Source organism: Pangasianodon hypophthalmus, chromosome 29 (genome assembly GCF_027358585.1).
Source record: "Pangasianodon hypophthalmus isolate fPanHyp1 chromosome 29, fPanHyp1.pri, whole genome shotgun sequence".
NCBI classification, from domain to species: domain Eukaryota; kingdom Metazoa; phylum Chordata; class Actinopteri; order Siluriformes; family Pangasiidae; genus Pangasianodon; species Pangasianodon hypophthalmus.
This window is the reverse complement of record NC_069738.1, coordinates 12,369,956-12,397,828: the sequence shown is the minus strand read 5'-3', so window position 1 is coordinate 12,397,828 and position 27,873 is coordinate 12,369,956. Positions and strand designations below refer to the sequence as shown.

At 37.4% G+C, this 27,873-nt stretch overlaps 1 protein-coding gene across 4 annotated transcripts; it reads left to right on the top strand.

Annotated features, from left to right (window-relative positions):
* Window positions 1-2,903: 2,903 nt before the first annotated feature.
* LOC113535038 (probable ATP-dependent RNA helicase ddx6) lies at window positions 2,904-22,060 on the top strand. Of its 4 annotated transcripts, none has more exons than XM_026928124.3 (14): window positions 2,904-3,047; window positions 3,747-3,843; window positions 4,465-5,391; window positions 5,522-5,585; window positions 7,685-7,789; window positions 7,877-8,006; window positions 9,560-9,706; window positions 11,006-11,100; window positions 13,121-13,243; window positions 13,323-13,451; window positions 13,555-13,671; window positions 13,795-13,858; window positions 16,696-16,797; window positions 16,909-22,060. In XM_026928124.3, exons 3-14 carry the CDS (start codon window positions 5,213-5,215, stop codon window positions 17,100-17,102), a joined length of 1,449 nt encoding a protein of 482 aa, XP_026783925.1. In that variant the 5' UTR covers window positions 2,904-3,047; window positions 3,747-3,843; window positions 4,465-5,212; the 3' UTR covers window positions 17,103-22,060. The 4 variants fall into 4 exon arrangements, with proteins under 4 accessions (XP_026783925.1, XP_026783923.1, XP_026783926.1 ...); XM_026928122.3 differs by having other exon boundaries at window positions 2,904-3,058; XM_026928125.3 differs by lacking the exon at window positions 3,747-3,843.
* Window positions 22,061-27,873: the final 5,813 nt, after the last annotated feature.

Sequence of the window (27,873 nt, the reverse complement as noted above, 5' to 3'; positions counted from 1 at the left end):
CTGCTGGCATGGAGGAGAAATATCCTGAAGTGGTGTGATGGTTACACATACAGGAAGGGCTATTTATTAGGGCTGCACGATACTGAAGAAAACTGCGATATGTACATGTTTCATGTTCTTTTGAGGAAAAGAAAGCATTCTCTCCTATCTGAATCGCCCTAAAACCTTGACTTTTCGTAACTTTTGAAGTACTAAAATCATTCAGTTATCTCAAGCCCTTGTGATATGCATACCGCGATATTTACATTTGCGATATTACAATCATTTCGATATATTGTGCAGCCCTAGTATTTAATATATAAATGGTCCAGTTACACAAGTGACACTCCACTAAACATATGTAATATCACCCTATAATACAAAACAACATTACGGTTATTCAAGGAGTTTGTTTATCAGGGTTCCATTTAATATTTCTGTTTCACAGTCTGTTAAAGAGAAATATTAAATGGAACCCTGATTAACAAACTCCTTGTCTTGGTCTGTAATCCAGGATGTCCATAATGTCTGCTCTTCTTCACTTTCATTGTCTTGAGGTAGGATACACTGGGACATTTATTGTTTCATAGCACATGCCTTAGCTTGATGCGAATTAATTATGTTCTTCATGTCTGCTGTGTTTTTTTGTTCGCTGATTTATGAATAGCTCTTTTACTAATCAGATGCCTGATGTTTTGTGGACAGTAGTGGCAGGGTCGCTGGCAGTGGCAAAAGAAGAGAAAAAATCTTCAGTTTTGCCTAAGACCTGAAGACCACCATCAACTCAGTTGATGAGTTGGTTTCTTACAAATTCTTTACGTCATTTTTCTCCCTGTTCTATTGGCATGGAGATCAGCATTCAGTATTATAATGGCACAGGTTAGGTGATACACTTTATCCTTTGAGAAAATGGCTGATGGGTTACACTGATGGTACTGATAAGAGAAGTGAGTTAAAAATCAGTCCCGCATCTCAGTTCAATCCTTTAGCCAAAACACTGTGAGGAATCCTCATACGGCCTTATCTAGATACCTTCCAGTGATTCCAACTCCTTAACAACCATCTTGCTCAGTTCAGGGCTCTTCATTGCATCATCTAAAGCCATTGATCTGATACAGGCCAAACAGGCTTCTATCACCTTCAGCATGAAGCTCAGTGCCGTGTCTCTTTGTTCATTACACCACTGTCTATCACACTGCCCATTTCCAATTTCTTTTCATCACTATCTTGTTTAATCTTTTAAATTCACTTCAGTGGAGGGTGACTCTTGCCTTTCTCAGCCACTTCTACAAAAAGACTTTTTTTTTATTTCTTCCACCTCACCTTTATTATCTTCATCCATAGCAGCTCTTTGAATTGACTCCTAGACATTCATTAGTTACTCTTCCATTCTTTATTATCTCATGTCCCTAGTGTTTTCTCACTCACTCTGCAATGAATAGGAAAGTTGATGATACTTCTGTGTAACTGAGCAGAGAAAGAACTTTGACGTCAATGTGTCTGACACCATTCAAAAAGAATTTATATGTTGTAAATGGACTAGCAAGATAATTTGCCTTTCCACGTCATCATCACTCGCAGATTAACAGTAGGCCTACCCCAGATTCTAAACAAAGGTGATCACCTATCGATTGGAGGCTACTAAATCAAATCAAATCCTATTGTATCGTATTGTAGCAAATCGCTGCCTTGTATTGAAATTGTATCATATTGTACTGTAGCAGACTCAGTGGTATCTTCAAATAATGAATCGTTGCCTTATGTATTGAAATCATATTATGGCAAATCCAGTGATATCTACAAATATCAAATCATCGCCTTAAGAATCATGATCGTATCATATTATATCATGGCAGGTATTGTGAAATATCAAACTGTTTCCTTAGGTATCAAAATCGTACCATAGCCGATTCAGTGGTATTGTCAAATATTGAACTGCTGCCTTAAGAACTGAAATTGTATCATATTATATTGTAGCAGATTCAGTGGTACTGTGAAATATCGAATCATTGCCTTATGAATTGAAATTGTATCGTATTGTATCATAGCAGCGTCAGTGGTATTATGTAACATCAAATTGTTGCCTTATTTACCAAAATCATAACGTATTATATCGTAGCAGATTCAGTGGTATTGTAATATATCGAATTGTTGCCTTATGTATCAAAATCATATTATAGCAGATATATCGTATATCGTATCTTATCGTGGCACATTCAGTGATATCATCAAATATTGAATTGCTGCTTTAAGAATCGAAATTGTATTGTTGTATCGTAGCAGATTCAGTGATATCGAATCATCGCCTTAAGAATTGAAATCTTATTATATTATATCTTAGCAGATTCAGTGGTATCATGAAATATTGAATTGTTCAGTATCATGTGAAAGTCTGAGGTTTACATCCCTGCTAATTACCAAGATTTGAACTCAGGAAGAAATTTGCTTTTGCTTATTTTGCGCTCAGGTCCTGGAATAATCTTCAGAGCACATTACAGCTTCATCACTTTGTTACAAGGGGAGAGTTTAAAGCTCTGATTTTATACACACACACACACACACACACACACACACATATATATATATATATATATATATATATATATATATATATATATATATATATATATACATATATATATAATATATATATATATATACCCACACACACACACACACGAAGAGCTGAAGAGTGTATTTATTTGCTGTTCATAAGCTGGATTTTGTATTATGTGTTTTGTATTATTTTTGTACTTTTATGTTTGTTTTTGTGTGTTTGACTTTGACAGACAGTGTTACACTTTTGAAATCTCAGGGGACTTCTTGGTTAAATAAAGGTTAAATAAAAGAAAGAAAGAAAGAAAGAAAAAGAAATTAGGAGAAGAGAAAAGGTCTCCCAGACTGTAGATGGCAGTGTAGTTTCTTTCTCAGAGACTAAGAGAGGTCGACCATGTTTGTTCAGAAACACAACAAAAGACGAGTGGATTTAAGTGAATTCAGTCAGTTTGGAAAACAGGATTGTTACTGAGGTGGTTGAACTGATTTATCCAGAAGAACCCAGCAGCAGGGTGAGTGAAGGGTAAGTGTGTGTGGCTCATGTTGGCCAGAGTTAGACTTGTTGTCCTGGACAAACATAGCATTAGCTCTCGTCCATCCTCACAGCTTGACTACGTCACGCTAAGTATCATGACAGAATGGCGGTAGAGTTAGCCGATTAGCAGTCGAGTAACAGGTTTCTCGGCGTTTTCTGCTCAGTTACTGACTCACTTTACAACTTTTCCTTAGCAAACAGTGTTTAATCAAGTTATTATTAAAAAATTAACTTCCTGAACCTTTTAGCTAGCTGTCATTCACGAAGTTTAGCAGCAAATGGCTTCCAGTTACCTCACTAACTAATGCTTCATGCTACATTTGTTTTGCAGTGAAAAAAATAACAAATATTTTGTCCAGTTCGAGGTTTTAAAAAAAATATTGTCAGTTTTAGATATTAATACAATCCTTCAGTAAACAGGTGCACAGCTGCTGAATGTAATGTAATCTGGTTCTTTGAGTTAGTTTGTCTTTAAAACCTTAATACATTTCAAAATTGGGGCTTTAGAGCTTTTTTGTACCTGTACCTTAGTATTATGGATAGTATATTTATACAGAAAAAAACATGGTTTTGAAGAATTTTATACTATATCACTTCTAGAAAAATGATTAATTTTTTTTTTGATGATTCATCCTGTACTACTTTTGTGTTCGTCCAATTAAATTCTCCCTACAAGGTCGATGTCCCGCCCCCAGGAAGGGTCTTTTGTGCCATTGCTCTACAGTAGCAGCTCGCAGCTCGTTAGCAGCAGAAGTGGTTTATCGGTGGAAAAAGTAGGTGGTATTTATGTATTCTGGACAGGGTGCAAGTTGGCGGTTATGTGCCAGAGTGTTTACCTACTTGGTGCTGTTCAATGCTGAAATGTCTTCCTGCTTCAGATCAAGTATGTAATTCTGTCTTTATACGCTCTTGTAGCTTCTCTGTCAGTAAGAGCAAGTAATATCAGTTTTCTTCAGACACGTAAGATGTCTCCTAGTGATGATAGATCTCAGCTTGAGCGTGTACGACATAACTCCAGAAGCACACAGCGTCTCGTCGTCTAGGATTACGTTAACGTTAAAGTCGAAAGGTGTGGATGAAGGCGGAGGTGAGGAATCCTTCACAACTGCAAACAAGGCTCACGTTAAACTATTCTCTGTTCTTTACACTTAGCTAGTTCGTTCAACTATTGTTAGGTTTGTTTAGGTTCAGTGGGGGTTTAATGTATCTCGAATGCCATTGGCTGTTGTGTAAATCAGTCAAGCCCTTCAATATGCCTTCACTCAGACTTCCTGTTTCATGGGGAGTTTAAATGGTTTGTGAGTAACAGTATGGCTTTATATATCTTAATTCACCTAAGTATTAATATTTCTCTATAATGCTAATTGTGCTCTCATTTTTTTCCCAAATCGCAGGTCTACTTGGACGACCACACGGAAAAAAAGACACCTCCATACACGCTATAAAAGCAGGAGCTGGACGCTGGAGTGCTGTACGGAAACCATAAAGTCGGTTTTGGACGTCTGTCTCCGGGGAGTGCTGCTTTATGCTTTATGGATTTTGAACGACCAGACAGACCATTTTCTGAAAAATAAACAAAAAGTTTGAAACAAGTTTCAAAACTGGATGTTGCATTGAATCACCATCACCAAGGATTAACTTTTGCTTGTTCTTGGAGACAAAAATAGTGACAAACTGCTAAGAAAAGGTCACCTGATCCATTATATATATAAATTCAGGACAATACAAAGACAAAAAAAAGAGGGATATTGAACTTCCTGATTAGAAGAGAAACATTTTTCGCTGTTCTGTTGCAGGACTCGTACTTTCTCCAACCTGCAGGCGTATAATTTTCTATACTCTGAGCAGGTGTATTATATTTATGCATATAAATGATTATTTCTCTTCATTTGGAAGAGCATTTGTGTTAAACCTATTCCTGTGACGTCAGTGGCTCTCCTCTGAAGAGGTTGCACTGTACATGTACATAGGTGTGTATGTCTGTAAATGCTAAACAACTTAATTGAGATTATATTATACCATTGTAAATATTTTATTAGAACTTTTATAGACCAGTTATAAAACAAAAAGACAAAAAGTGATAAAGATAACTGGTGAACATTTTGATAAAATAAACTAAGAAGAAGAAGAAGACAAGACTTGATGGCTACTGCAAAGATGGAGAACGTAGGTGCTGTTGTAATGGGGATCAGCAAGCAGAACGGGCAGCTCAGAGGACTGAGCTCTCAATCAGGATCCACCATTCAGAGCAATCCGTTTGCGAGAGTTTCTACTGGAGGCCAAAAACCTGCTGCAGACTCACAGGAAGGACCTGGAATCAGGTGAGTCATATATCATTCATTGAAAGTTTTGAGATAAAATGAAGCAGTGTGCCTCTGTGCATCTGTATAAGTAAAAAATAATTATATGTCTCTCTGTGTTTGTCCTCCTGAACTATTCATTCTGTCCCAGGTTTGGTGAAGACTGGAAAAAGAGCCTGCAGCTTCCACCCAAAGACAAAAGAGTGAAAACTTCTGTAAGTCCTACATTGAAGTATTTGAATTATATATTATAATATTAAAAGATGTTGCAAGCTAAAATCTTGAGCTAGCCCACTGGGCAGGTGGAAGCTCCAACTGACTAAGTGTAATGTATTATCACAAAATTCAATACGATACAGTGGAGTCTCGATACGATACATTTTCTGTACAGCAGAAATAAGGACTGTCTGAATATTTGCCTTAAGCCCTATCCGAGCGAGATTAAAGTTACATGGGGTCGTGGGCTAATTTCCTATTTTACCGGTGTCCTTCGTGAGTTTATTTCCGTCCTGATTGGCCATGTTGGTGTTTGTTTGGTTTTTTTTTTTTTTTTTTTTTTTTTTTTTTTTTTTTTTTTTTTCCCCTCTCCTCTCTCCTCTGTCCTCCTCTGAGAAAAATGAAAGACCAGTATATCTACTGTTTTTTGCCAAACTCAGCAGTCATCTGATAATTTTAGTGTGGATACATATGTCTGTATTTATGTCTGATTTTCTAAGCAGATGTTGCATGATGGTGAAAAAAAAATAAGGCGTTTGACTGCAGCGTATCAGTGACCCTATTAAAAAGATATTAAACACTTCCCGAGTCGCTAAACAAAAAATGGATTCTTCCCATACTTTGTGATTGTTGTTTTATTGTGTTTTCAAATTGTTGATGAAACTTAAGTTCACCTCAAACTTTAATAAGCGCCAGAGTCTCTTCTCTACTCCAGCGCCTCTTTGACCGCTTGGACGCCATGTTGTTAACGGAGCGTGGTCATATATCTGCGTGACGCAAACATCCGGGTTTGTAGAAAATACAACTCTCTAGAAATTCACTCGTCCTGTGGTCATTTTATTGCTACCCGGTTGTGAGTTTTATCACTGAGGAGACTTGTACAAGATTTATTACAGACGTCCTGTTGATAAACTAATCCAATCCGAATAGGGCTTTAACTTTCCATTTTTAAATGACTAAAACTTTCGACATTATAAAAGTACAATAATTGTGTGTGATCCATTCAGACTCTTAGCAGCATATACAGTAATGAAACAAAAGCTGTCCATTAGAATGTAATATGGATGGGTAAGCGTTCAGCGGTGTGGCTCTAGAGGGTGTGTCTGAGCCATTTGGAAAGCTATAGATGTGTTTTTGAATCCTGTGCTCTTCACTACAGAATATGAACCTGATTGAATCAGTGAGGAAGTGCTGCCTGAATGCAGAAAGGAGTTTGCTGTGTGTGTGTGCACGCGTGTGCGTGTGTGTGTGTGCGCATGTAAGGCTTGGGATGAGTAACAATAGTATCAGGAATCGCTGATAGATTCCAACCGCTGTGGCTCTCAGGTCAGATGATTTAAATATCTGTTGGAAAACACGGTCTCTGCAGCTTTAAGATCCACAAAAATAAATTGTCGTATCTCGTAATGTGTTTCCTTTTCGCCTGTTTTGCATCCTACGCGACAGACCTTAATATCCTGCTGTCTGACTTCGGAGCAGAGCAACAAAACAGCTTTCTCTGATGCGTCTTAGCTTCCCCTGTCCGTGCTCCCGAACAGATAAAGCCGTGAATATCTTCACTCGCAAACCATTAAATTAAGAAAATAACACAGCGTGGTGTTTATCAGGGCTACTCCACTGCTGTTCAACACAGAGCACATGCACATGTAGTTTAATAGTAATTATATTTACATTTTATAATGAGCTTAGCATTCCTGACCTTGTTAACAAGTAATTAATCCAATGCTAGTGACTGCAGCTACAGCCGACTCGTAACCGGTATTACGTCAGTATTTTTTTTCCTCCGTAATGACATAACATGTACATGACAAGTATTACATATGTCTGACCGCACCCCCTTCTTTTCCTCCTCAAAGCCACAGGAGACGCTCTCATCAATCAGCGATAGTTAGGTGGCACGATAGGATGATGGTGTGTTGGATACGATCTCGCAAGCCTTGTGTGTGTTCATATTTTCGTTACTTACCCTCTCCTAATAAACTTGTTGAGGTAGCACATCAGGTTTGTGACCTCTACAAAAAGTCACCGGGTGTAAGAGTCGTGTTTATTTTCTCTCGGTATGTTTAACTGCAATTAATTACTCTTTATCTGTCTTAAGGATGTGACGGCCACAAAGGGAAATGAGTTTGAAGACTACTGCTTAAAGAGGGAGTTACTCATGGGGATCTTTGAAATGGGGTGGGAGAAACCTTCCCCAGTCCAGGTGAATATATTCATTATTTACTGAAGTGTCTGAGACAGTGATTTCAGTTTTAACAGTTTTGATGTTTGTTCTTTTTCATACCTTCAGGAGGAGAGCATCCCCATTGCTCTCTCTGGTCGTGACATCCTGGCTCGTGCCAAAAATGGGACAGGAAAGAGTGGAGCGTACCTGATTCCCATGCTGGAAAGGATAGACCTGAAGAAAGACTATATCCAGGGTAAACTGATACACTTCTGTCTTAAATGAACCAGCTCTTGGGTACCTACGTCTGTATTTCCGAGGACTAGGCTTGTGATATTGATTTTTTTCCCCCCTTTATTGCAATTTTCCATTTTAAAATATGATAATTTAATCATCCAGAACCGATGGCTTAAAAAAATAGGAAAATTAGTGTTTCCACCATTTTAGGTTTTAGGAGAGTACAGGACAGTGTGGATTTTTAGGCAATTATGCAGTAATAATCAGAGTAAACAGTTAAAAAAAAAAAAAGTACATTTTCAATAACCATTTGATAATCCATTTACAAATCGGTGGTCTAATCTCCATATGGTCGACATTTTCAATCATCTTCTGCTCAGAGTGTTTGGATGCATCTGCAGTGGGGAGAAAAAAAGTCTTAGATTTGACACTTCGCTTGTAGGTCTTTTTAATCTTTAATTTTATGTAATGAAAACCAAAAGTGAGTCCCCCCCAGGCGGCGATCATTTTTTGGTCAGATTTGTGAAAACTAGGTCTCTACTGATTAAATGGGTGGAGCTGAATAAGATTTCATAATTTTTGTTTTCTCACTCCTTAAGCTCGCCCCATAACCACCCATGTACACAAAGCTCTGCCCTCAGAACCTGTGGTGGTTCAGCAAGAGTTAGCTTTATTAAGGACTCTCATAACATCAATTTCAAGTGCACTCAGACATTCAGCTGCTTGCTAGGCCAGGTTACAACTCTATAAACATGCTAAAATCTCCTCATAATGATTTACAAGAATGTGAAGAGGCATTTGGAGCGTCTATAAAATGGCTGACAAGAGGCCAATCCAAATACAAAAAAAAAACGATGGACCTGATTTCCAAGCTGGGTTTTTTTTCTTTTTCTTTTCAGTCACTTGTGCTGAGGCCATGGCTCAAATTTGTTTTATTATTATTTTTAATCATTCTAAATATTTTTCCACATTATTTTTACAAGTAATTAATAAAAATATTGCACCTTTAATTGATGTTAAATACATACTTATCTGATATTAGCTAAGTCAAAGACACATTAGTAGATTTTATTTCATATTAGTGAACTCAAATTATTCTCCGTTTGCTTTGACAGAAAGCGAGGGTGCCCCTAGAGCAATCGAGATTGGGGAAAGGGGCGGAGCCTCTTATATGGCATTGTATTAGGGAGAGAAAGATTGCTCTTTTGGCACATTTTTGAGTGATAACTCTTTAGCATACACCGATGTTCAACTGGCAAGTGTTTACACAAAATGCATCTAGGTTGGCCAGTCTGGTAATATAATATACCTCACTGGATGTCATGGGAGTGAAATATTTGTTGTGTAGAGATTATAAAATCTTTATATTGCACAAACCTGTCTGTCTCTGTGTCTCTGCCTGACTGTCTAATCATTATTTACATTCAGCATCAAGATGTTCATATTTACTTATAGCAGTATGCAGGTTTATTGTTAAATCCTTAAAGCACCTCTCAGTGAACGTTATTTTTTCTTAACCTGGTGTAAAAGGTTGTTTATCTGATGTGTCTCTCTCTCTCTCTCTCTCTCTAGCCTTAGTAATGGTGCCCACTCGTGAGCTTGCACTACAGGTCAGCCAGATCAGCATTCAGCTCAGTAAGCATCTTGGTGGAGTCAAAGTCATGGCCACCACTGGCGGAACAAACCTACGAGATGACATCATGCGTCTGGATGAGATCGGTAATTACAAGAAACATAAACTCTTCAAACTCATCCTTTCAAACTTTGTGTGAGAATAACTTTCATTTTTAAATCCTTTGCACAACTTAAACTCATTTACAAATTCATTAAATCATGTACATAATGAGACTGTCAGTGCAACAAAGTGACTTGTAAAGATTACAAGCAGAAGTCATGGGGTCCAGTTCACAGTGTTGGGCTCACGCTACATATTAGCCGAGATATACCAGTGTGAGTCAAATGAAAAACGTAATTTTTTAAAAATTTTGCGTTGTTTATTGCAAATAGGCGTCATCATTTTTATGCATCTCTGTTTCTTTCAACGCAACTGTTTCAGTGCTCAACAAGTGTCCTGATTCCTCTAGGGGAAAAAAAAAAAACTAATAATACATTCGACTTACCTCAGAAATGGGAATTCGAAGCTTGAAATGACAGGATTTTTGACCTTCAAGGTACAAAGTGGGAGGGGAAAAAAGCACGGATGCCTCCTCCATGCTCATCTTTTGTCTAGCCAACTAACTGTTTTGAGTGATGTGTATTTTCCTCCTCAAACAGGCAGCGAACTATATAGTCAGTGTTACAGATTTAACAAGCGAATATGTCTGTATGTTGACTGATCTAAAGCATAACTGATTTAAAGGTAAGAAGTGCCACTGTGTTTAATTACGATGCTGAACTCAGAGGGACTCGTAGTTGAGAAGACTACCCCGAGTTCCCAATTAGGAATTTCAAGTTGAGGGAGTCTTTTCCTGGGTGGAGGTCGGGAGTTACATGTTACATGCAGCATACATGTCGCATTTTTTAAGATTTTCGTTTGATTTTCGAATGGATAATCTAGGATACTAGATTAGGTAATCTGACTAAACACTTATATTTAACAGCTTCCTTTAGTTTAAAGATGCTTTAGTTAAGATTAGTCCAAATTTTTCAAGGTTAGGTCTCTAACCTTTTGTTTTTATTTATTTTATTTTTTTTTTAAATCCTTGAGCCCACCCCAATCACGCTCATGTTCAGACCCATAGAGTGTCTATAAAATGACTGACAGGAAGCGCATCCAAACAAAAACAAGCATTCCGGCCCGGAAATTAGTTTTCCTAGCAACTTTTCTCAGACACTTAATACACTTTTTTCTGAGCTTTCGTCTTAAATCATTATTTTGTTCTCCATGTTCTACATATTTTCCATTTTATGTGTACTAGTGAGAAATTAAAAAAATTGACTATTGCACCTTTAATTGATTGAATTTTAGTGATAGTAACAGTGTGTCCTTGTCCTTTTGCTTTTTGTGTGTTCTTGTAGTGCATGTTGTCATAGCTACACCAGGCAGGATACTGGACTTGATCAAGAAGGGTGTAGCGAAAGTGGATAAAGTTCAAATTATGGTAATGGATGAGGTGAGTCATCGTGATATGCACATTAGGTCATAATACAACTGGTTCATAATTTAACTATTAATAATTTGTGCCAAAAATATTGAATGTTGAAACTTTTCAACAAATGAACAAAAATATACAATGAGAAAGAAGAAAAACTCTGAAACTGAAAACAATGAACTCTGTGGCAAAAATGTCACATGGTCTTCCGATAAACAGCATTCTTTGTTAACAGTTTCCTAAGTTTCCTTTTGCTAATCCTGGTTTATTAATACGCTGCCAGAGTTTTCATTTGTGCTCCACAGATTTATGTTCGCCATTCTGGCACAAACCTCTCGTGTGGGCGGGGCTTAGCAACGATTTACTCTCATTGATTAGTGAGATTTGGATCATCAGGTTCCTGACCTGGAAGTAGAGACACTCCTGAGTGCTCCTCTTGAAAAAAAATAATTGTATGAGACTACACAAACCTCAAATATTAATTACGAACTAAGTAAGTAAGGAAGTAATTTCCCCTACAAAGTACAAACACTATAACTATACAGAGAATTGTATCCAGAACTCTCTCCAAAATTCACGCCACTGAAGTTTCTACTTCCAGGTCAGGGAGCTGTTGATCCAAATCTCACTAACCACAGAGAGTAAATCGCTGTTAAGCCCCGCCCACACGAGAGGTTTATGGCAGAATGGCTTAAAAAAAAAAGTCAGCGCAAAATAAACCATGATAGCGAAAAGCAGCTTAGAAAACTGTCTTCAAATAAACAGCATTCTTTGTTAACAATGTGAAATTTTTGCTGCTGAGTTTATTGTTTTCAGTTCCCGAGTGTTTTTCTTCTTTCTCATTGTATAATTTTGTTCGTTTCTTGAAAAGTTACGTTCAGTACCTTTGGCACAAATTTAATTCCATAATAGTCCTAGTAGTTATCATAGTACACATGTGTGGCAGCCTGGGAAAATCCATCATATGCTAAATAAAGTTCTGGTCTTTTTGATCATTAAAGCATCAGCCATATCAGTGTCTTTAGTCTCTTCTCCTGAGCTAAATGTGAGTTAGGGTATTTGAGGAACACAAGCCTTACCCTGTGTTCACACTTGTAGTTTGTTTCTTGTGGGCGTGGAGTGAGTGATATTGTTGTCTCTTGTGGGCGTGTACCATCTGACTGGTGTTCTTAGCTCCGATAAGAAAGGGTAGGAGCTAAAACGTACAGTCCATCAGTATGACTTATTATAGTATATGATTTATTTGTCTCTAAAATGTATTTAAAATGATTTGTAATGCTGTAATAAAATGAAAAAATGTAAAAATTGTTTGAAAGCAGATTAGCAGTGCAGGCAAACTTTACTAGCTGCAAGCTCTCTCTAGAAACACCAATGGTCTTTGCTTCTTCCTTTCAAGCCTTATTTTTCTTCATAATGTCTCTCTACGCATTTGTAATATATGGCAGGATAAGATGAAACCTATGTTATAAGTTTTTCTTCCATTTTTATACGTAAGTCAAGCAATACATAGGATAGTGGTTTGGATTTTTCGCTTTACAGCTCCATGCCTAATTTGCTGTCGCTGAAATCACAGCTCTTTGTTGCTCACTAGTCTGAACACAGGGTTATTGTGGCTCTTGACTCAACTGATCAGTGTCCTCTCTCGCATCGGTGCTGTAAACTCTGACTGATACTTTTTTTTTTTCTTTATATTAGCGTCCAAGCTTTACAGCTTTCTCATGATAACTGTCTGTCTGTCTGTGGCACTTGTACAAAAACTGGATTATTGTGTTTATTATTGTGTGTGAAAAGCACACGTAAAAAGCAAGCTAGCACTTAAAGCATCCTCTTTAGGCAGACTGACTGTATTTACAAGCAGGTTTGTTCAAATAAACATTTCTATGTCGTTCTAGTGAAATTTTGTGTTTTCGCATAGCAGATGCATCAAAGTATGTTAGGCAGAAAAAGTCAAAATCTGATCCTTTTTTTTTTTTTTTTTTTTTTTTTTTTTTCCCCTCATTGTTTTATATTTGCTCTTCAATCATGCCTCTGTCTCTTAAAGGCTGATAAGCTGCTCTCCCAGGACTTTGTAGTGCTCATTGAGGATATCATCAGCTTCCTGGACAAGAACAGGCAGATTTTGCTGTATTCCGCCACCTTTCCCATCACTGTGCAGAAATTCATGGTAAATTAGAGTAAGCCATATAGAAATGAGCAGCTCTGTTTACAGCCACCCTGTGATGAATGTGCTGTCCTTCCTCCAGGCCAAGCATCTGAGGAAGCCCTATGAGATTAATCTGATGGAAGAGCTGACGCTGAAGGGCATCACGCAGTACTATGCCTATGTTACTGAGAGGCAGAAGGTGCACTGCCTCAACACACTCTTCTCCAGGGTAAACACACACACGCACACTTTAATTCTGACAGGAAACATGAGCAATAGCGTGTACACTGTGTCCACGTGTTCCTCCATGTTTTTTCTTTTAATCTCCACAGCTACAAATCAATCAGTCCATCATCTTCTGCAACTCAACACAGAGAGTGGAACTGCTGGCCAAGAAAATTACCCAACTGGGCTACTCCTGTTTCTACATCCATGCCAAGATGATGCAGGTGTGTTAATGAATTAACAAATCTGATCATGGGAGTAAAACACATGCTCTGATCATGAACTGATTTGAACAGTTTCCCTGGTCGCCTTTGCCACAAATGTTTCTTTTTTTTTTCTTTCCCCAGGAGTACCGAAACCGTGTTTTCCATGACTTCAGAAATGGGTTGTGCAGAAATCTGGTCTGCACAGGTAGGTTTGTCTGTCCATATAAATCAGCTCTCTGTCAGTTTGTTTTTTTTTTGTTGTTTGTTTTGTTTGTTTCCTGCAATAAGCCCACTAACACTGAATTTATCTGAACAGTGCTTTTAATTAAGGAATAAAACACAACAGGGGTGTGCTGTTCTAGGAAACTAATCCACACCAGGGTGGTGGTGTGCTCTGTAGGGCCGTTACCATGCTAAAGCCGCATTATTTTCCTATAACAGCATCTCACGAAGTGTTTTATTCATCTTATACCACAGGAATGTGCCAACAATTGCAATTTACAATTTGTTAATGACTAACATGTCATGCTTTTTAACTGTTTATAGATACATGTAATATTCTGGAACGTCAAGCAAGTGCAGAAAGGAAAAGTTAGCTAATATTTCTCATTATGAGATTATTATTATTATTATTATTATTATTATATAACAAACATGAGGCCATTAAGCCTTTTTCTAGACACATTCATGAATATCAAGTTTGAGATTATTGTCTTATTCTGTTGACAGATAATTTCGTTTAATTCTAGAAAGAAAATAAACTCCTCTATCCTGAAGACAGTCCAGTAGCAGATAACGTAGTGATCATTACAAAGCACTCACAGCCGTGTCTCGTTCCTTAAATATTAAATAAACATCTTACGCTTTTCTTCATTAAATAACAGCATTTTTATTCATTAGCCTTAGAGTGTAAGGAGTATCTGCCACACAAGTCCCGTTACTATAGAAACATATCGAACGTATTAAAATGGGTGCATTATTCTAAACCTGTCATTTAAATTACAGCTGGAACTACTGTCCGAGCTGCTGTTAGAGAAAATTAATCAACGCCTTCTGGCAAATCAGACACGTGATTGCAGCAAAGCTGTGGTGTAACATTAAATGTCATTCTCCTTTTATAGAAATCCAGATGTAGATTTAGTTATATAACATGCAAGCCAGAGGTGTCGGTCAGAGGTGGGGTTATAGATCATTACGCTTACACATACTGTACTGATGCATCTTAGCTTCACTTTTCCATGTTTGCTAAACAGATAAATCCGTGCTAGTCTTCCACACATGAAATGTCTTCGCTCGTAAAGCATGACCAGAGATTTAAATGAAGAAAGAGAAACAAGGTGTTGTTTATCAGAGCTACTTCATTATACAAGAATTCAGCAAGTATCTTTGATGCTGTTCAACACAGAGCACGCGCACGCATAGATTATATAATTTACTTCAAATCTGCAGCCCTGATTTTTTCAGATTTTGCAGGCATTCCTGGCCTTGTTAATGGTTACTTAATTAAAAAAAGACTAAAGGCTAATGCTAGAAGTTGCGGCTGACTTATACCCAGCTTCCAGTGTTTTTGAACGTCTAATGTTACGTAGTCAGAGCCTACAGCCCTCCAAAGCCACGGGTCATCAATCGGTGATGGTTAGGGGGCACGATGTTGCACACAATCTCAAAAGCCTGGTCCTGAGATGAGTACAGGACTGTCGTTATGATTAGAGCAGCGGTTCTTGGGTACATCAACACAAGGATAAATGATGATTAGGCTTGGGATTGAACCTTTTTCACGTGTCGGTGATTATTGGTAATTTTCAAATATACTGAAATAATACTGCTGCAGCACATCCTTAAATCTACAGCTGCGGCCTAAACGTATGCTATTAAAGTGTCATCTCAGGAAGACCCACTAGATGGAGCTGTATCTTTATATCCACTGGATCTCTCCCTCCCTGTGGCCTCCCAAACCTATTACGCCAGGCAGTATTAAATGGTAATCTAATAGACTACAGAGGTTACGTTTACAATGCAGATCAAATTCCGTTTAAGGTCTACATCCCGGTTGCAGCCGTATTCCGAATACGATGTTTATATGCGTACAGGCATCGGAATATTCCTGTATAATAAGGCCTGGTTGTTGTAAGTATGCCGATCTACACATACGCTTTTCCTTTCCTGTTTTTATTTCCTGGGAGATTCAAGATGCTGTCACTGGTTATAGAGTATGCTCAGTTATTAGTTTAATTACTACTTTTTCGCACTAATTGTTAGGATTTTTGATGTGGCCCGGTCGTGGTCCCCCGAGATGCACGCTGCTGCAGTTCACTCTGATCCAAGCTTGGGGAGAGTTGCTAAGTAACACGCACTGACACAAGTTTCAGATAGCAAAGCTCTCAAATTTATTGAATAAAAAAACACAGGAGCATATATACCATACAGAGAACGATAGTCTTAAGCCTTAACAGTCTTGAGGGACTCTAACACTTTTCACCATCAAAAATTCCAGACAACACTGTCGAATGTGTTAATTTAAACGTCTGTTAGCACCCACAATTCCTTGCGGATTGAGCATGTGCATATATCTCCTTTCAGGATTTTCTGAATAAAGTGTTTACATGCAACAAATTTCCGATTAAAACAGGCATATTCCAGGAGTATGAATCAGAATTTGGGGAATCAGAATATTGTCTTAATCTGAATTGGGCAATCGGATTGTGGCGTTTATATGGCACAATACTAATTAGAATATTGCCAGTGAATATGATTAATATCAGAATATTGATGTGCATGTAAACGTACCCAATGTTAAACAGCTAGCATATGCAAATTACCCATTTAAAGTTCATTTTAAACTAGCAATGTCTCTGAGAAATCGAGAAAATAACATGCTGAACAATAATCGATATATCAATGTTTTATGTCATCTCTATTGATTATAGTGATGTCCTTTCGTCTTTGCGTGATGCTTTACTCAACACAGCTGGATCCGTTTATATAAACTGAACTGAATAACACTTTAGTGCACCTCATTTAGTGAACGTATGTCCGTAACAGATTTGTTCACGAGAGGCATCGACATCCAGGCAGTGAACGTGGTCATCAACTTCGACTTTCCGAAGAATGCGGAGACGTATCTGCATCGCATCGGGCGCTCAGGTGACAAATAAATCATTTGTCCGTTTATCTACAGGGTTGTAATGTTTAGACGCCGTACGCCAATATTTAACAACCTGTCTAAGATGTCATGGAAACTGGTGTCTGTTTTAGGGAGGTTTGGCCACCTGGGTCTGGCCATTAACTTAATCACAGCCGAGGATCGCTTCAACCTGAAAGCCATCGAGGACCAGCTGGTGACTGATATCAAGCCCATCCCCAGCAACATCGATAAAAGTCTGTACGTGGCCGAGTTCCACTCAACCAACGATGAGGCAGAGGAGCAGGAGACACAAGAAAACCCCTAAAGTACCACCAGAACTGGACAAGTCAGTGCCACGACGAAGCTGTGTGGAAATGGTGTTGAATGAATGGATGAATTGATTTGTCTGTGTGTGTGTGTGTGTGTGTGTGTGTGTGTGTGTGTGTGTGTGTGTGTGAGCATAGCCTAATATTGGTGAAGTATTTTACATTTTCAGTTAGGCAGTATGAATCCCTGCGCAACGTTTCTTTCTTCCTCGTAGGATCTAAACGTAACATTATATATGCTGTCCTATCCTCAGGACAAACCTGGCTTTGCACAAATATCAGCTTTTGCGTGCGCACACACACGCACACACACACACACACACACACACCATTTGGGCCCTGAGTGTCCAGTGGTATCTTTGTGTTTACTTTTTATTTCTAAAATTTGTCAAGGATTGTATCACTGGCTGAGCCAAACATGTATTATGCTTTGCACCGGAAAAAAACCGACACATAAAGAACAAAATACATTCCAGAGTTCACTTCAGACTTGGATTTAAAAAAAAAAAAAAAAGTCTACTTTGGATAGAGGAGTAAGGATTTGGCTTAAAACAACCTTGTTTTAAAAAAAGGGCACTGTCTGGAGTGGATATTTATCATAACTATTAAGATTTGAAGGGTTTCCCTATCAGCTGGATGAAACAAATAAGACAAGAATCTTATAAATACTGCAAAATGCTGCGTTTGCAAAGTTCGCTCAAGGAATATAAGCCTAAAGGCCACAACCTGCCAGATACAGAAGCATTTTTTTTACTCACTAAAGTGCCTTACTCCATTAGATACAACAGTTTTGTTTCAGTTTATAGAGATTGTGTTTAAAGGCATAGTGGTGCTACTTTAGAGTTAAAGATGCGTAGTTTCCTCATATGATCCATCATGCAAAGGGACAACATGATAAGGTGTTGGCATGTTCCTAGGCTATGGAGTAATATGGTAGATCTCAAGAATTACACAAAACTGGGGGGGAAAAAACGATTTGGTGCTCAATTTGGTTGTGGAATATTGATTAGAAATCTGTGGCTCTAAATTATCTACAATTTTATAAAAGGCTCTGAAGGAAACTCATTCAGCGTTTTCATGCGTAGCTCATCATTGCAATAAGTCATGGCAGCTAAAAATGAGTGTGTGACTGAAGCCTTTTTAACGTTTCTATTGTTTTCTAATTCAAAAAAAATAAACCACATTCCTAGCCTAAGTAGCTTAATACCATTTTTGTCTTGCTGCAGATCAAATTTTAATCCCACTAATGAAAAGAATAAAAAATATTATTAGTGTGTGGTAAAGGGCAGGGGTCTAAAACATCACACACACACAAACGTATGTGCACATTTGCAGGTCATTTTGAGTATTTTGAGGTTTATTCTCTCTTTTTAATAGAAGACCTCTGTGTGCAAAGCATAAAATCATACTCTATCGCTTTTGTTTGAGTCTGTAGCCAGGTTAATAATAATAATAATAATAATAATAATAATAATAATAATAACCTTGCTCTTTACTTTAACTGGGTATGAGTGAATGTATAAAAAACATATTTGTTATAAATGAGTCAACAAATTTGCTTGAATGACTCTCCTAAATCTGTAGATTGAAGCGGATTTGTGGAATTTGAAAGCAAACTGTAGCATCTTTTAATATTGTGGCAGCTGTGATAATTTTCCGCTTAAAATACTCCTTGCCCCCCCCCCCATTTCGCTTGAGACTCTTGCTAAGAAAGAAGTAGTAGTGTGTAGCGCTTATATAGCTTTTATAGCATTTAATGTAGAAACCTGAGTTTGTTTTAGGTTCCAGCTCTTAACCCCGAGCCTAGTTGGTGAAGCTGTTTGTTATGAATGCAACAGATAAAACTGCAGTCAAATTGTTTGGAGTTCAGGACGTTTTCAGAAGTTTGTGCGAAATTGAATGCAGTTTGGGGAAAGCCTTTTTCAACTCTGGTGTAATTTGTTGTACCTGATTTAAAAAAAAAAAAAAAAAAAAAAAAAAAAAAACAACCCTGATATTAGTTCTCCTCATGCTCGTGTTCGTTTCTCCTCTCAGTGATAGTTTATCTTGTAACTGTAAAGGGGCAGGTGTTTTCTTTTCCTGTGGGATCTTTCAGAGTGTGTGTGTGTGTGTGTGAATGTAAAATCTTGCTTCGTAGCTTACAGAAGAAAGAGTGTAAAGACGTGTCTCGGGGGATTTCTTTCAGCTGTTTGGTAAAATTGATGACACTGCCTTTCAGGACTTGAGCTAAAGCATAACCAAAAAGTGTGAGACTGTGTGTGAGACTGTGTGTGAGACTGTGTGTGAGACTGTGTGTGAGACTGTGTGTGAGACTGTGTGTGAGACTGTGTGTGAGACTGTGTGTGAGACTGTGTGTGAGACTGTGTGTGAGGAAAAGAGTACCTAAACTGTGAGATGAGATGTGTGCCTGTTTTGTGTACTTTATAGCTGGTGTCTATTTGTATGTATGTTGATACATTTGCAGCTGTATGTGTGTGTGTGTGTGTGTGTGTGTGTGTGTGTGTGTGTGTGTGTGTGTGTGTGTGTGTGGGTCTACGGTGAATGTATGTATGTATGTTTGCATACGTGTGCGTTCGTATGTAAAGTCCTCGGTGTCCTTCTCGCAGAGATGGCGTTCGAAGTAATTGCTGGCAAAACAAAATTATACATGCTGCGTCTGTGATTGGAGCATTCAACGAAACCAGCGGGAGTATTCCAGCTTGTAAGATTGTCAAAGTTTTGGCTTCTCACAACAAGCCTCATTACGCTGACAGTATACCGAGGCGTTGCCACGTTCAATCCCAAATGTTAGTATTAGTAAACACAATTAGGGCTTTACATAAAGTTAACAGTCAAAATCTGAGCCAATAACTTCACAAATAAATATTTCTGTTGTTGCAAATGAATTGTAATATGCACAGTGATGATTGCAAAAGTGTTTTGAAAGTGTTTTGTCCTTTAGTTCTTAGTTTTGAGGCACAATAGAAGAGAACGCACTGTCTACAAAGTGTCTAACACAGTGAATCAACTAAACACTGAATTTACTGGAAAATAATAATAATTTTAAAAATCCTGTCATGTTCACTAATATACGATGGCATTTTAGGGCCACTGTTTAAAAAAAATGTTTTGAGAAATATAATGTAATATTATGAGAAAAGTTGAAATGTTTCAAGAATAAAGGTGTAATATTTCAATAAAAAGGTCATAATACTATGAGGAAAAAAGTCGCTGTATTTTGAGAATGAGGTCATAATACTATGACAGAATGATGCAATGAAAATAAAGAAATACTTTACAAATGAAGAAATGCTTAATCTTCTGGCAGATCAGCACCAGATAATTATTAGTATTAGAGCTTTGAAAGAAATTTTGTTTCTTTAGAAGGAAGAACCACAAGAACTTGTGTCTCTTGGAAATTGTGTCTCTTGTTGAAGGAGAAATGGCAGGCAGCGGCTCTCAAGGCTATTGGTGGTTACATCTGCAGCGTAACAGGTACAACGCCGGTGTTCTCAGTACAGCAGTTTAGCCCCGATGTCTTATGGCTTATTAACTCTCCATCAGTTTATCTTTCGAGTCCATACGCCATAACGTGTTGGGGACACCGAACGTGACAGAGTTCCACTCCTTCAGGATCGATCGTTCTGATTAACATTCATCTACACACCCTCTTTGAACAGCACGCAGATGTAACCATTGATAGCCTTGATTTCTCCTCCAACAATAGAAATGATAGCTTCAACAAATCCTCAACATCCCTCATTTTAATACATAAACTCCATATGTAGCATTTTATAATAGTATTATGACTTTTTTCTTGAAATATTGCTGCTTATTTCTTTTAATATTATGACTTATGACTTTTTTCTCTCAAAGCATTGCAACTTTTTCTCCTGAAATTTTTATTCTTGAAATATTACTAACTTGTTCTCAAAATATTACTTATTACTTTATTTTCCAAATATTACAAATTTATTCTCATAATATTTTTTTCTCAAAATATTCAACCTTATTTTTGAAATCAAGTTTTTTAATTTTTTTTTTTTATTTTGGCCCTAAAACACTGTCGTACTAATACGCCTTTAAAAAGAACTGTTCTATTTTTCTAAACCACCTCGAGCATTCTGTTTTAGACAATCTGACCAGCATGTTTGTTTACTTTTGGTTCTTTAAAAAATGTTTTCGGCTTAAGTGGAAGGGGCATGGACGATTCTGGAGTTTGGTGGGTTCCTATTTTTTTTTTTTTGTTTGTTTTTTTGTTTTGTTTTGTTTTGTTAGAGCTCAGCTGTAGACATTGTATTGCAGGTAAATTTTAAAAAAAAACAAAAAAAAAACAGAAGCCTATCTACAGCAGTGAATCAACAGAAATGTATGGGGCAAAAATCTTAGCATTACTTTTTTTTTTTTTTTTTTTTTTGCCTGTACACACATTGCAGAAGCTCAGAATTCGTTCTGTCAATTTTTTTTTCTCCAGTGTTCTTTTCAAGCTGCCTCAGCACTGAGTGAGAGATGTTGAGCTTTGTTCACGGAAACTGAATTCGGCTAAAGGGGTGGTTTTGTTATGGAAAAATAGTTAGTGTCCAAAGCATGAATATCCTCAGGGCCAATTTTCGAAGGATGAATGATCCACTGAGTTCCAAGATGAAATACACCCTGAAATATTGGCATTGTTTCAGTGATGTATTCCAGGCACATCTTCCATCTGATCCAGAGGAACAGATACATCTACGTAAAAATTCTATACTAGCTAAACGTCACTGATGTCTTTTTTTGTTGTTGTTGTACAGAATACAACCAGAAACAGGAATTCGGTATAAGGATAATGTTTATAATAATGTTTGTTGATTGGCTCAGAGCTTATCAAACCAAGATTCTTGTGAACACTGTCTCTCCCTCTCTCTCTCTGATTTGCTGTGTCTTAAAGTAAGCTAAACTCAAGCAGGGGATGTGTTTGGAAAAAATAAACTATTACCTGCAACTTGCTTCTTGCATTCTCATTATTTCATACCCCAAATGTCTCTGTGTCAATCTCTAATAATGTTTTATCATTTTATGAATGAATTAAGGCGATGTTATACCTGCTGGCTAGGTGAGTTTACAGTTGTGTGTAAATCCTTGAGATTTCATAGCTAATGTTTTATTATTTCATAATATGAGCAAAAATTTGGGTAGACTTATATTGTTGTCTTAAATACCACATGTCAAATACAAAAGCATTATATCTTAAGAAACGTAAGATTACTTTTAAAAATAACAAAAAATAAGTTAAAAAAAAATAATAATAAATAAATAAATTATATATTAAAATATTAATTAAAGTCATAGACTGCCACAAAAGTCATTAAAGCTCTGAAAAAGGTTTAAGAAAAAGTCCCAAATTCTGAAATTAAATGAATTCCCAATTCTGAAAATTGTCGTCTCTTACCACAACGGTGCAGGGTTCGTAACGAAGAATTTCTCCTTAAAACCTATTCATTATATTTTAACTGCTTATGTGTTTTTATGTCTTTTACCTGATTTTTGCAGTAAATCTGGATATACTTAGATTTTCTCAGATGGTTCAACAACCATCTGTTACTTTTGGTTTAAAAATTCTCGTTTTTTTTCCCCATGGTAATAGAGGACATTACTTTATAAAATATACACTGAAGATACTTTAACACATTACAAGCATCATAAATACTGTTCAGTATTTGCTATCACTTTTTCACAGGGAAACACATTTAAAAAAAAAAAAAAAAAAAAAACACACACATCCACTTATGCGCTTCTACCTTTAAAACTTCAAACACGTCCATGGGTATTGCTGCTTTTTCTGAATATCATTAGTCCTTAGTCTTTTCAAATGCCTTACAATGTTTGGAAACAGTGTCTGCAGGTATATCCATAATTATTTTATATCTCATTTTTCAAAATTTTGCTGTTAACAGAATATCCCATACATAATTGTCCTCAATGTTATATCAGTGTTTGATTGTTTTTTAGCTTTTCCTATATTTCAGCAGATCAGCAGATCTTTGACATTGCAATAATAAATGTACTATTGTCTCATCTTGATGACCATTATGTATGGGACATTAATTAGTGGTTACATTACAATGCACCTTTATATATATATAATGATAATACTTTTTTAAAACACGTGTGTACAACAGGTGAACTGGACATGGTTGAAGGCACAAGTTTGTGTGGACTGAGAGCAAATTAAAACTAATGTTATTAAAGAATATATATTTTTTTAATTTTAAAAATAAAACAATTCCTTAGGGGTGACACTGACTTTGGCACATATTTTTGAGCAAATACTAATTTAGAAGTAAGGTAAATTTTTTTTTTCCTATTGTCTGAGTGGAAAATCTGAATTATTGTGTAATGTTTATTTTATACAATGATTTTTGTCTCATTTTGAAATATTTCTGGATCACTTGTGATATTAAAAAAAAACGTTAGTAACAAAAAATGTGAAATAGGTTTGAAATAAAGCAGAATAAAGTGCATTTTATTAGTGTAGCCCTGCATCTCTAAACACACACTGGATTCCAATATGGCGGACTTGTACAGTAATAGCTTTTAGCGGCTTCCTCTGAGGTTCCTCCTGTCCAATCACAGAGCGCGATGTCCAAAGTAGGCGGAGCCCAGTCGGCACGCGCTGCGGTTTACTTCCGGGTGAGAACTCGTCCTCTGGCTGAAGTGCAACGTGAGTAGGGTTGACTTTAATATGAATTTGAATGAGCTTTATTAGATTTTGTATTAGGAGCGCTAGATAATAAACTCACCATTCACAAATATTAAACACAGTCGCTGAAAGACCCGGATGTCCTGTGTTTTTAACGCTGCATGTCTTTTCAATGGCGCGCGCGTGTGTGATGCTAGCTAATGTGCCATTAGCTATAGTCCTTGATAATCTGTGATGTCTAAGATCACGTGACTTGCTCAGTAATTCCTAAAATTATTTTTTGTATAGCAAAGTCATGCAGTGTTGTAGATCCTTTTCTTGTATTTTATCCCTGTTAATATCCTGTTATTGCACATTTTACACCTGATGTCCTCTTTGCTGCACCTCTCTCTCCCTGTCATGGCTCTTCAGCATGGGTAATGTGTTGGCTGCCAGTTCTCCCAGTCCACCTCCACCAGTGCAAGCTGGGCCGGGGTTGGTTTCTGTGCCTGCTGGCTTCACCATGCCGGCCATCTCCCCGGTCTCACCTGCTTCCTCTGGGCAACAGGAGAGCGAGCCTGCGCTACCCAACCCAGGTGCTTTTGAGGAGTTCCATCGAAAATGCAAAGGTGAGCCATCTCCCTTCCATCATCTTCCTTTCTGTGTTGTGATGCTTTCAGTTTAAAGGAGCTCAGTTTATACTCAGAATGCTTCAGCATACCTAAAAACAACAAAAGGGCAGGAGTTCATCTCATGGTACCTTTCTTCAAATGTTGAAGGTCGTATCTTTCATGTCGTATCTTTTATATTTACAGACACATCAGTGTAATAAAACGGTTTGTCATCAAAGTTCAATTCAGTTTTATTCATGTAGCGCTTTTAAAAATGGCCGTTGTCACAAAGCAGCTTTACAGATATCTGGATATAGATTTAGATTTATCCCTAATGAGCAAGCTAGAGGTGATGGTGGCAAGGAAAAACTCCCTGAGAAGACATGAGGAAGAAACCTTGAGACTCAGAAAGGAACCAATCCTTTTCGGGGTGACATCGGATAGTGAGAGTATAAATTATTACTCTTCTATAACTGTATACTATAGAGTCAAGCAGTGCTTTTCAGTATAAGCATCAGGGTCATTGTTGACGTCTGTAGAGTTTTAGCTTTAAGTGTGTAATATCCAGGTGAAGTTATCCACTGTATAATGAATGAAACTTAACCATAGTTTTCAGCAAGTGCAATCATTAGGCTGTCCAAGTGAGAACATCTACAATCATTTTTAGGGTATTCATGTGGTACCATCCACAGCAACCTCACTGCAAACTTTAGGCTATCCATGCAGGCCATTCTCAGCAGCAGTGAGTGATTCCAAGGTCAAGGAGGCTCCAAGCAGAACTATGGAGGATCAGGATAGATCAGACAGGGCCGGAAAGCAGACATCTCATCAGGCTTCAGGAGTAACGTGTAAAAGTCCCTTGAAAGTTACTTGTGATCTTATTTTTAAAGGAAAAATTAACCCCAAATGACTTGCATATCAATATTTATAACCAACATGCAATCTACAATTGTGCAAAAGACTTTAGAAAATTCTTTCATTGACGTATTGGTCTACTGGCTAACTGTTTCCTTCATTACCCATAATGCAGTTCGACTACCCGCTGATAGTTGCACCAGTCAGAATTCATTTCTACCTAAAGAGGGCGATGCAGCGACGCTTTAGTCCTTTACTCTGTCCAGCTTTCCCATTTTTACATTCTGCTCAAACAGCTTCCAAATCTTTAACTTTCATGCTAAAACCTCTAACCTCTCTGCCGTAACTGAGCACAGCTTCTAGTCTTCTAGCTAGCTGCATTGCATTCTGGTACTTTGAGTCCAGTGTTTGTTGTGTCCACTACTTCTACACTGAATTCATCATTTATATGACATTGAATGGTGCTGGAAAATAGTCAGTGAGTAAAGAAGCAACTCCCGCCATTGTAACATAATATTTGTAAGAAATATACCTATGCCGTTATAAGTTAAATAAAGATGTTTTCTAAACTTGTGAATTATGTTGTATAGTAGAGATTCATTTTAGCATTTTTGCCAGACAGTGGTTGTTTGTTTAAACTACAGTAAGTTAGAATGGAAGTACCTGTTAGTCCTCATCTTCATCCTGTGCCCTGAGAACAAACTTGGAGTTGAGAAATAAGGAAACAAGCATGACACGGACATACTGTTATAGGAAGAGCAAATTTGCATCACTGATTAATTTCCTGAAGTGTTTTATTGCTTTAATACCACAGCAATTTACCAACATGTCTAAATTCCTTATTAAAGAATTATATATGTATAATTTCATTTAATGTTATGAGACAAGTTGCTGTTGTCGCTTACATTATAGCCGTTATAATCAGTCTTTGCTTTCCTTTCTCTTGAAGTTAATAAAATAAAAACTGCAGCTTAGAGCCGCGCTAACTCTGACTGTGACAGTGGAGGCTCATTCCATAAATGCTGTATAAACATCTCCTTACAAAATACTTAATCATTTCAGTGGTTCAACTTTGTTAAATAATATGCGTAGAACCCATTTCGTGTGTGTGTGGAAAGGAGGACTTTTTAATGGAGTTTTGGGTTTGTTTTATTTTTTTATTTTATTTTTTTAATCTCTAATCTAGTGCAATTGCTTGCATAAACCTTAAATTGTTTGCTGCTTGTCTCACATTCCAATTCAGTTTCAATTCAAAGTTCCAAGTGTGTGTGTGTGCGTGCATGCATGCATGCATGCATGTTCTGTCTTTCTCTAGTTTACAGCGTTTACTGAAAGGAAAAAACTACTCTATAAGTAATGGGTTAGTAATAATGCACAGGTGAAAACAATCACTTGTTACCGACCAGTTCACTACACCTATGCTGCTTCCCAATTCGCCTACTATCCATCCTAAATAGTATCCGAGATTAGAATTAGTGTGTCCCAGATCATAGTGTATTGAAATGAGTATTCCCAAGGTACCTGGATGGTCTACTATTTCCGGTAGATTTTCGAAGTGTGGATCCGTGGACACTTTTTCAGCGAATATTGCCCACAGCTCCTCGCGCGAGGGAGGAGGAGTTTAGTGACGGTTTGCTGCACTGCATTCAACCTGCAAACATGGTTAAATGTTAAACACTAACCAAAGTTATTTATTGTCACGTAAGATTAATGGTTGTATGTTGTGTAAAAAGAATACCATGTTTATCTTGTAGGGTCAGATGAGACCGAGCACCTAGTAAAATGATGTGTTGCGAATGACTCCCTTTTCCTTTTTATAGAGGTGTAAATGAAATGTGGAAAAAATAAATCAAGGGAATGGTAAATTAAATTATATAGAATAAATGATATAAGGAATAATGAATGAAGAAAAGCTGAAATGCACCGAGGAGTTTGATTATGGTGACGGCGTGCGTTACTAGGCAACAACGTTCTCTTCAGTTACATGACGTGTTAGTTAGTACGTCCCGGTACGTGCGTACTCTTTTGCTACACACTGAAAAGTATGTGCTTTGTCTTCATAAAAACAGTACATGCTTTTAGTGCAAAGTATAAGTAGGCAAACTGGGACGCAGCACCAGTTTCTCCATCCACAGCTATCGCTTGACCACAACCCTGCTGCCGCAACATGATTTTAACTCATTTATTATTAGGTTTAGATTATGTGGAACGTCCACCTTACGTATCCTTGTGAGTGAGCTGTTACTACTACTAAGCAATAGTTATTTACACCTGGTACTACTGTCAGAGCTGCTGTTATAGAGACTTAATAAACACCTTCTGACCAATCAGATTCAAGAATTCTACAATGCTGTGCCATAAAGTTCCTAAGTGCAATGGCAAGGGCATGTTGATGAGAACACATCAAAAACATCTTTCATAGTGTATAATGAAAAATCTTTTTGCCTTATAGAGGTGTTCCCCACGCAGATGGAAGGAGTTCGGCTAACAGTCAACAAGGGCCTCAGCAGCTTTTTCCAGGTCTGTCTGCTGTCTCATTTTTCTCTTCTGGCTTTCTTTATTATCTTCCCCTGTTTGTTTTTGGTGTGTAATAGTAAAGGTTCGGTCAAGATAAACACATACAGTGTATGCAAATACTGTACAATGGTGTGCCAAGGATTGCAAGTGTTA

Coding starts and splice junctions, on each gene's coding strand:
- LOC113535038 (XM_026928125.3), top strand. CDS start 5,213: ATGGCTACTGCAAAGATGGAGAACGTAGGTGCTGTTGTAATGGGGATC. Junction 13,452..13,554: donor TCAACACACTCTTCTCCAGG/GTAAACACACAC, acceptor TAATCTCCACAG/CTACAAATCAATCAGTCCAT. Junction 13,672..13,794: donor TCCATGCCAAGATGATGCAG/GTGTGTTAATGA, acceptor TTCTTTCCCCAG/GAGTACCGAAACCGTGTTTT.